Source organism: Etheostoma spectabile, chromosome 21, assembly GCF_008692095.1.
Source record: "Etheostoma spectabile isolate EspeVRDwgs_2016 chromosome 21, UIUC_Espe_1.0, whole genome shotgun sequence".
Classification (NCBI taxonomy): Eukaryota; Metazoa; Chordata; class Actinopteri; order Perciformes; family Percidae; genus Etheostoma; species Etheostoma spectabile.
This window is the reverse complement of record NC_045753.1, coordinates 22,405,411-22,414,329: the sequence shown is the minus strand read 5'-3', so window position 1 is coordinate 22,414,329 and position 8,919 is coordinate 22,405,411. Positions and strand designations below refer to the sequence as shown.

The 8,919-nt window shown below is 42.7% G+C and overlaps 1 protein-coding gene across 2 annotated transcripts in view; it reads left to right on the top strand.

Moving 5' to 3' along the window:
- Positions 1–3,943: 3,943 nt before the first annotated feature.
- Positions 3,944–8,919, top strand: part of itga3b (integrin, alpha 3b) — a 31,407-nt gene continuing 26,431 nt past the window's right edge. Inside the window, exon 1 of one of the 2 annotated variants that reach the window (XM_032502147.1) lies at positions 3,944–4,286. In XM_032502147.1, the coding sequence (XP_032358038.1) occupies positions 4,111–4,286 (176 nt within the window). In that variant the 5' untranslated portion in view covers positions 3,944–4,110. The remainder of the gene's footprint in view (positions 4,287–8,919) is intronic. The other variant, XM_032502148.1, reaches the window with a different exon arrangement.

Here is an 8,919-nt window from a genome sequence, read left to right as displayed (position 1 = left end):
TTTCCTTCCTGACACAAATACACCAAACACTCAAAGAACACGCACATGTGGATGCTGACATAAAGCCCCCAATCACACTCAGTGAGTATATACTCACTATCTACACACAAGTTGAATGAAGATTAACAGAGGAAAGGAATGCTCAGCAACCTAGAGAAGTCATAAAACACAATTTTCACACGCAGAGGCATTGAATGGAGAGGTATCGTATAACATTAGGCCAGTTGTTCCATATTAGATATGTAGTATGTACAAACATATGTGGTCCAATGGGAGCTGTGGTAATGACTATTTCATTCTGGACTGCATCTAGTTCAATCCCAAGATTTGTTTAAAAAATGACTTTGTAACTCATAAAATACAAGAACCTGAGTTCAACGTTGTGTTTCAGAAGATGCTAATGGCTAATACGAGTATCCCTTCACTGTGGACTGGTCTATATGTGTACAATACTGAATGAAATCTGTGGACACAGAGTTGACAGGATTATTCAGGCAAAGGCTTGGTATATCAAACAAAATGCCATATTATTAGACATTTCCTCATGAATTATTTAGATTTTGTCCTAAAATTAGATTTCCTTTTTTGCCAGACAGTTAAAGTCACAGCAGGAACATATGGACATCATCGTCTTTTGTCTCCAAAAGCTCACTTTATATTCTGCAATTTAGCCAAGTGTCAAGGAACAGCCAATGTGTGAAAGATTACCCTTGTCTTCACAGTGGGACAGAAATGGGACATTGTTATAAAGCTGCATATTATTTGTGTCACTGTGTGCATGCGTCTGCATTCATTTGCATATGTTTCCTTGGTAAAGTCTTGGTTTAGAGGACAAGGCCGAGTAGATCATGTCATATTCCTGTGAAAGGTCATCTGAGCCCAGCAAGAGTCCTGGCTGGACTTTAAACAGACCGCACTGTCTACCAGCGCTCAGAACATACTGGCTTCATAGCAACTCCCAGCTCCATGGCAACGGCTGGCTCTGTCGTCGCCATGCAGCGAGGGCTCCTTGTGAGAGCGTGCTGTGTTTCATATTCAACCAATGTCCTGCTCTGTGTGTTATGTTCGCCAGTAATATGTATTAATATTCATTATAATTCAACACAAGGCTGACATCTCGTTATTGTGAGGCCTCTGACGTTTTTTTTTTTGTTTTTGTTTTTTCATCTTGTGTATTTTCATGTTCACAAGGCAATTTTGGTTTCCTCAGTTTATTCCAACTGGCTGTCTGAAGACTTTACCCAAAGCCTATTGAGTACCAATATACAGTTACCAGAGATAAGTGTAATGAGACTATTATGGAGCATCCTGATGCACTCAGTCTTTACATCTGCTCTGCTCTACAATAGCCAGTCCAGTTCCACTATCACACATTCACATCAGGAACTCCACATAGCATCCCACTCACCCACCCCGTCCCATCAGCCCTCAGCACTGTTTCAAAGGATGCCTGGAGAGGACTCTGTGGAGCCATTCGGTACATATGAAAAACCACAAAGCAGCAGGAAAGTTGAGCGGGAAGATGTTATAAGTACGTAGGCGTAACCTCCTCAATTACATGGATATAATGAGGCAGAAAGAAAAGGCATAGGCATAAGAAGGGAAGTAAGGGGGAATTCTGTCTTTTTTTCTGGGATGTATGGTGGGTTTGGTGAGGAAAAACAGGAAACTGGGAGATAAATTGCAAATTACATTCCATGTGTGTTGTGTGGGTTAAGACTGCAGCGTTGTAGACCAGAGGACTCTGGGGGCAGCAAGAACTGCATTCAGGTCTTTGTCCTCATGGTTTACAGAGACTGGTGAAGGCTTACTGCTGGGTCAGGGGAATACACATTTAAAGGCCGGAACTCTTTTTTTTTTCTACTGTAACACCGGGTAGGGACTTTTCTCATGGAAAAATCAGATACAGCTTTTTGTACATTTGAAATGTTCAGAGGCAGCTCTAGTATGAGTATATAACAGGGATTAACAGTTGGCTCTTTTTTCTGCCATAAAGAAAGTGCAGTGTATCCGTATCAGCTGTCACTTTTCTAGAGTGACTTTTTTCAGATTTCAAAAGCCTAGGTCTAAAACGCAGAGGGATTAAGGATAATTTTCCAGCACTTTCATATTGGAATTGATCAAATAGAGCAAAAATAAAGGGGGAGGTCAGAATGTTCGTCTGTTGTCGTTAGTCAGGGCGGTCAAGCTGGGTCTTTATTTGCATGAGGGCATGGATCTGTTCTACGTCAGTGCTGTGACTGATGCATGTCTTGATAAGGCAACAACAGGATGTGGACACTGTATACAATGGCATGCTGGGCACTCACCTTTGGGCTGAAAAGCATTTCACTTGCTAGATAATATTCAAACACAAAGTTTAAGTCTGGATTAAGTCTGGAAATGCATTAAGATTCCAAATGTACAGGTCAGTGTTGTTAAAGTGACAGACAGAGATGTGACCTCCAACTGAGATTATGAGTGTTGCATTGCAATCCATGAAATGCACCTTAACCTGTTGATTGTAATGTGTTTTCTCTGTTGTGTTATATACACACTTCTTGTTTCCAGGTACCAAAAAGGAAGTTACATGTGATTTAGAAGTGATATTGTATCCAAATACAGGCAGTTTTTCTTAAAGCACACAGAGAGCATTTGCAGCCGACCTGTGTGGAATGTGCACAGCGAACTACATTCTCCATAGAGCATTATTTCACTGGGGAATAGAGGAGAGGTTACCTCTGGGTGAGAGAAACTCCTGGAGTGTGAGGAGATGCAGAGTGGAGCTCGGCTCATCAATTAGAGGAGGTCAGCGGTGCCGGATGCAAGCCAGGAGTCAGCTAATAAAGCATTAAACACAATGCAAGATTTCACATTGCGATAAAGATACAAGCAAACGGGGGAGGGGATGGAGCTGCAGCGGGTCTCTCAACACCAGGGGGTTCTAAAAGGCACTAAAAAAAAGGATGGAAAGTGGAGGGGGATTCATGGAAAGGAAAGGATGCTTTAAAAAAAACCTGGCCTGTTTGGTGAACTCTCTAAGGGGATTAAGGGTTTAATGAATTGCCTATTGGAAGCCATACGTTTGAGCAGTATGCAGTGGAGCGAGGCAGGGGGTGGCTGTCACAAGAGTGCTCATGTGGGGGCTGGCCGTGCATGTTTTAGTTGGCTTGGAGGAGTTTTGACAGGACTCTTACACAAAGTATCCGGGACGCCTACACAAAGTATCCTGCGTTGAGCTAACACAATTACACAGGCTACATTTAATTGATATGTTTAACAAGCTTGAAAAAGCCTTTGTATGCTCTTTTGCAGATGATATGCGCAAAAAGTCATTTCAGAAACGTTATCAAACTGTCTGGATGTTTGTCAGGAGAGCACTTCCACTAGCTTACTTGTAATATCTAATGTACATTTGAAACCCTCTTGGGGTTTAACTTCACATGCTTAGGAAAAATACTGAAAGGAGTTTATTAATAAGCTCATTTAATTGTTGATCAGAATGTGATTAAAATCTGAAAATATTTTATGATGTGGTGTTGATGGAGGTAGGCCTACTGCTCAAATATACTGTATGCAATATTGTATGAAAGTTTTCTAAAGGAAAAAATGAAAACCCTCATAACATAGCCTACCTTTTTATTGCACAGATCCCAGGTTACTTTCAATATCTTGTGTAAAACTAATGCCTTCAACTTTTTTTTCTGAGAGGTGTAATTGAGATTGTGTACGTGTGTGAAAAAGAGAAGCAGAGACAGGAAGGTTGAAAAGGCGTGAGACCGAGGTTTCACACAGCTAACCACACTCAGGGTGTGAATGCAATGAGTGCACTTGTTTCAAATGGGTGTGGAGGGCAGAGAGGCAGGAGAGAGAGAGAGAGAGAGAGCAGAGGAGGGCAGCAGAGAGAGGAAGAGGGAGGCAGACACCGACACCTAGGCAGTAGCACTTAGTGAGAGGAGGGGGGGGGGGGGGGGGGGGGGGGGGGGGGCGACACCGGCTCACAATGGGCAGGTCTCTGTGAAGCGCAGCCTACCTGTCGGAGCTCGTTGCGGGAGACTGTCGTGCCGGATCCACGCTGATCGTGGATCTGCGGGAAACCCACTGTACTTGCGAGGCGTGAACAGCCCAAACATGTCTCCCAGACTATTGCTCTGCGCGGTTTTGGCTGTGTACCACGGGACGCAAATCGGCAGTGGATTTAACATAGATGAACGGTTTCCTGTGATCAAAGAGGGAAAAACCAAAGGGAGCTTCTTTGGATTCTCAGTAGCTGTGCATGAACAGACGGAGGGCGCAAGAAAGTACCTGTAAGTTATCTGCTGTGCATGTCTAAATGCTCCACTTTTGTACCTAAACTAGGCACCTGCTTTAGACCAGGTGCCGTAACAAAAAAACAACCATTGTGTCCACCTCAGATAAGCTTATTGCGCCCCGCTTTGGAGTCTATGTTGCGTTTGCGGCCCATTTCTTACCTGCGTTTAGGCTTCTTGTTAAATCATTTCGCATCACCCACTTCCATTTTTCTACAAGGCAACCACCTGTTAAAAGGCAGCTGAGCAGTTTAAACCTCTGCAAATGTATTTAGGCCTTTTGACCGTTTTTGACGAACTGTGCCGTGTGTGCCGCAATATTAAAAGTCTTGTAATTGGACGTGCGGAACTTGGTACCTGGGTCAGAAAAAAAATTCGTCTTGCATTTCAGTTAACCTGTGAAAAGTAGTCACATCAAACAGGAATCTGAGCTGTAAAGACCCAGGCGAATGAAAATCTCTCTTTTTTCTTTAAAGACAAATTCTCCATTTTATTTTTTCCCTTTTCTGGCTGTCATGCACAGCTATGTCCAACACCTTTAGGCTACTCATCTAGTTACTGCAAGTGCCATTCTCCAACTTTGAAATCCTATAGTTGAAGATGCATAATTGACTAAATTGGAATTGCTACAATTCCTGTTTGAGAGGAGCTTGTACTGCAGCTGTGGGTGAAACAGCTGGGCCATGTGAACACAGGCCCTTCAATCTGGGGCTTGTCTATGCTGTGCAGTTCAATACACCATGTGAAGCGTCATTTAGGGTCACAGCAAGTGTGAATATAAGTTATTGTTTAAAAACATAATTTCAGATCAGTTCATGGGTTCCCAAGCTATTCCGTTGTTATCCCATAGACTTCAGTGTACATTTTGGAATGCACAGAATGAAAGCCATGACATAGCCTGCTCTAGTCTCTTTCTGCCTATCCCCGGGCTACTATAGTTAGCTGGGACACAAGTGAGTTTGTGTTTCGCAATAAAGGTGTTCATTGGCCTGTAACACACAGGCTGTTATTACCTAGACATGAATGCTCATGTGGAGTTAACAGTGTTTGGGAGGATTTACGTGAAAGTACATGCTTTTTGTTCAAGGAATAACTGATGTTCAAGGACAAGAACGTATGCGACACAACTTCCCTATATGTAGCTTATTTAATCAAAGATCCTTAAACTGCATAATTGTTTAGGATTTCCCACGGCAAATTACAGTGGCCCCCCTCATCCTTCCGCCTCCATGATCACACGCGTGTCCATAACTAGATGTTATCTGTGTCCTGGTCCTGCTTTGAAGGGTAATGCAGGAAGAAAATTGCAAACCTGGGCACACTTCCTCTGTGTTGTCACAGTGAAGGTTTACCACCCATAAAAAAGTTGAGGTTCAGCGTTATAACTGCAGAAATGCCCCCTAGATTGTAGAATGAACACCGGTGTCCAGCTGACACCTAATCAATGTGCCATCCTGCCCCTGTCCCCAATGGAATGGAGTCACTGTCCACAGATTGCAACCAAAGAAGGCCCCACATGGCCCTGGTAGAGAGGTTGGAGGCCTGTGGGAACAAGAAGGTTGTGAAAAGTATCATCACTCCGCTGCTAGCTAAGAGGTTTAAGCTAACTCATGCTCGGTTCTATATTGCAGCTTTTAATTTGGTAAATAAGGAATCATTTCAGGCCTTAAATTTAGGATTATGCATTTTGGGTAGTACTTTTTTTGTCGAGAGTTGAGAAAGTAAATACCACCTTCTCTGTGTGGTGAATATGAAGCTACAGCCAGCAACCATTTAGCTTAGTTTAGCAGAAAGTCTGGAAACAGGGGACCATCTAGCCTAGGGTGACCGGACGTCTCCGGTTTCCGGGGACAGTCCCCAGTTTTGGTGACCTGTCCCCGAAAATGTCCCCGTTTTTCACTGTGACTGACATTCCCGAAATTGGAATGAAAGAAAGAAAACATTGACCAAATGTAGCGGATAGTCGCTCAAGACAGCTCAGAGCCAGCGCTGCTCAGAGCTCAGAGATGTTTTAGAAAGCCATATTTTACGATGCTAAAAATACAGATTATTTACATGGAATCTGGTGGGTTTAGCAAACTCACTTTTTTATATTTTAAAAAAGGATCTTAAACTTTAACAGAAAGGTTGACCTCCTTAGGATCAGACCTTTAGGGGGTCTCAACCCCAAATGAGAACAGCTCTAGGTCTAGTGTCCCAGTTTTAATTTTTACTAAATAAAAATATGACATGATTTGGAGGTATATACGCTTCTGAGCTGAAAATGTCCCCGGATTTTGTCTGAGGATTCTGGTCACCTTAATCTAGCCTGGTGCTGTGCAACAATAACCAAATCCACCCATCAGTATCTCACTAATTACAACATAGTATACTTTCAGACAGAGCTAGTTTAGCTGTTTCCAATGTTTATGCTAAGCTAACCTTAACGGCTTCATATTTAGCATTCAAACATGAGAGTAGTACATTAAGCTACTCAGCAACTCTCAGCAAAAAACTGAATACTTGTTTTTTCAAAATATGTTGAACTATTTATTTAAAATTTAAAGAAACAAATACATTGTTTTGCCTCATGGTGTGTCTTGGTGCTGGATGTCGGGGTGGTTTGTTTCTAAATTGGAAGAAGTGAGTCTCTAGAAAGTGTGACACTTCCCCCCTCAATGTGACTATAACCTGTAATTCAAAAGAAGATCGTTAACCTACATACTGTACATGCAACCAAAATCTCATATTCATGCTTGAATTTCTCAGAAAAAGTGTTTTTTTTAAGAAGGTGTAGCGTATTTATTACAGTGTTACTGTGTCTCCCATGTCAGCCGCCCATTTGTAATCTGTGAATACCACCACTGTTGAGTAAAGACCGTTCTTTGGTTCACAGACCTAGTTGTGTACATACTCTGTGATTCTGTAAAGACGCATCACAATGTATTGATGGTGTGTCTCATGTTTGACTTGGGCTGGTTTTACAGTGCTGTCTGTGTCTGTGTTTTGTCTGGCTTCCTTTTGTAGCCCCAGATCTGTCTCACTGCACCACAGAGCTGTTTTATGACATGCTTCCTCATTTTTGAAGCAAGCACGTGTGTGAATATTTAAAAAATGCGAGAACTCGGCATATAAACCGGTCGTGACATGTACAGTGTTAACAGTGGCCATTCTTTGTGCATGTCTGAGTCAAACAGAGTCCAGGATAAAAGTCAAGAGAGAGCGCTTCCACTCCCACCTCTGCAATAAAGCGAGTGCAATAAAGTTTTTCCTTAACCTCGTAAGAAGGAGGCTATTATCTAATTAGTCTGAATCTAGCAGTGTATCTTGGCTCGGCAGAAGCAATTTAAAAATGTTCTCAGAAAAAAGGTGGGTACAGGACCAATTAGTAGGCCAACATTGCTTCTTCTTGGGGAAGGGCTGCACCTGAATTATCTAATAGCTACCTGAGGCCAATTTGTACGGGGCATTCACATCTCCAATCCCCCCAAACTCTTTGAATCACCCATATATGGCCTTTGAAAGATTTTTTCTGAGAGGGCTTTTTTTGTTCTCTGTTGTAGCAGGGAGGAGGGACTGGGCAGTCAGCTGGCCACCTATTGGCTCTTCCAGTCCCCTAACCCCATGGTATGCTTGGAATGTATTACCCTTCTCTGCACAGTCACAACCTGCCAGGTTTCAGGTTGAGACAAGACAGGAGTGAGTGATTCTGGGGACTGTAGGGGAACACACACAATCCCTTCAACATCATTCCTGTGTTCATCCTTCAGAAGACAAGGATTCCTTAATTGTATGGGTGGGAACCTCTGCGACCTGAGAGGAACACTTTAATTCCTCTGACTGATGAATATTTAATCAGAGCTGAAGTGCCTTTGCTTTTTCAGCTCATCTCTGTCTGACTGCAGTGGCCCGAGGCCATGAAAGTCAGCCATTTAATTTGACGGGGCCTTCCCCTTTCTGCTGGAAGGTACAGATTTAACTGCTCAATCGGCTGTAAGGTTTATAGACGCACAGTCTGACATGTGGTTTGAACATGCACAAGTGCATGCGTTGCTTCTCTTAAACCCCCTTTGAGTTTGTATGAATCAAACACTTGATTCCTAAATCACATTTCGCTTTTGCTATGGTAATTTGATGCAACAGGTATGGTGTGTTGTGTAGAACATGCGTCCTCTAGTTAAACTCCAGCTTTTGTTTGTTAAAGACAGGAACTAATGCACTGAAAAGACATTTAAGTGCAAAGTAACACTCCATGCAACTCCACGTCTTGACTATTGACTTATCAGCCTATGTTCATTTTAGTTACAATGAACTCACTCAGTGACTAGTTGTAATAACCTGAACATAAATTTCACTTTAATATCCCTTTAACTGAATGCCCCCATGGGTTATATGACATGCTGTTGCACAGACTAACGGAAGTGATGCAGATGGATCTGTCCAACTTGGTCCCCCTCATAGAAAAGCCTTTGTCTCGGGAAAAGTTTGAATTTCCTACTTGCTCTGTTAGTGGTGAAGGACTTGGCTAAGGCAAACGTTGGTGATGCTAAGCCAACGTCACGACCAAACGTTAGCGATTGGTTATGGCAGATCCAGAGTGGCTCTGGGCCAACAGTTACAAACTTTAACAGAGTACCCGCCTTCAAGAAAG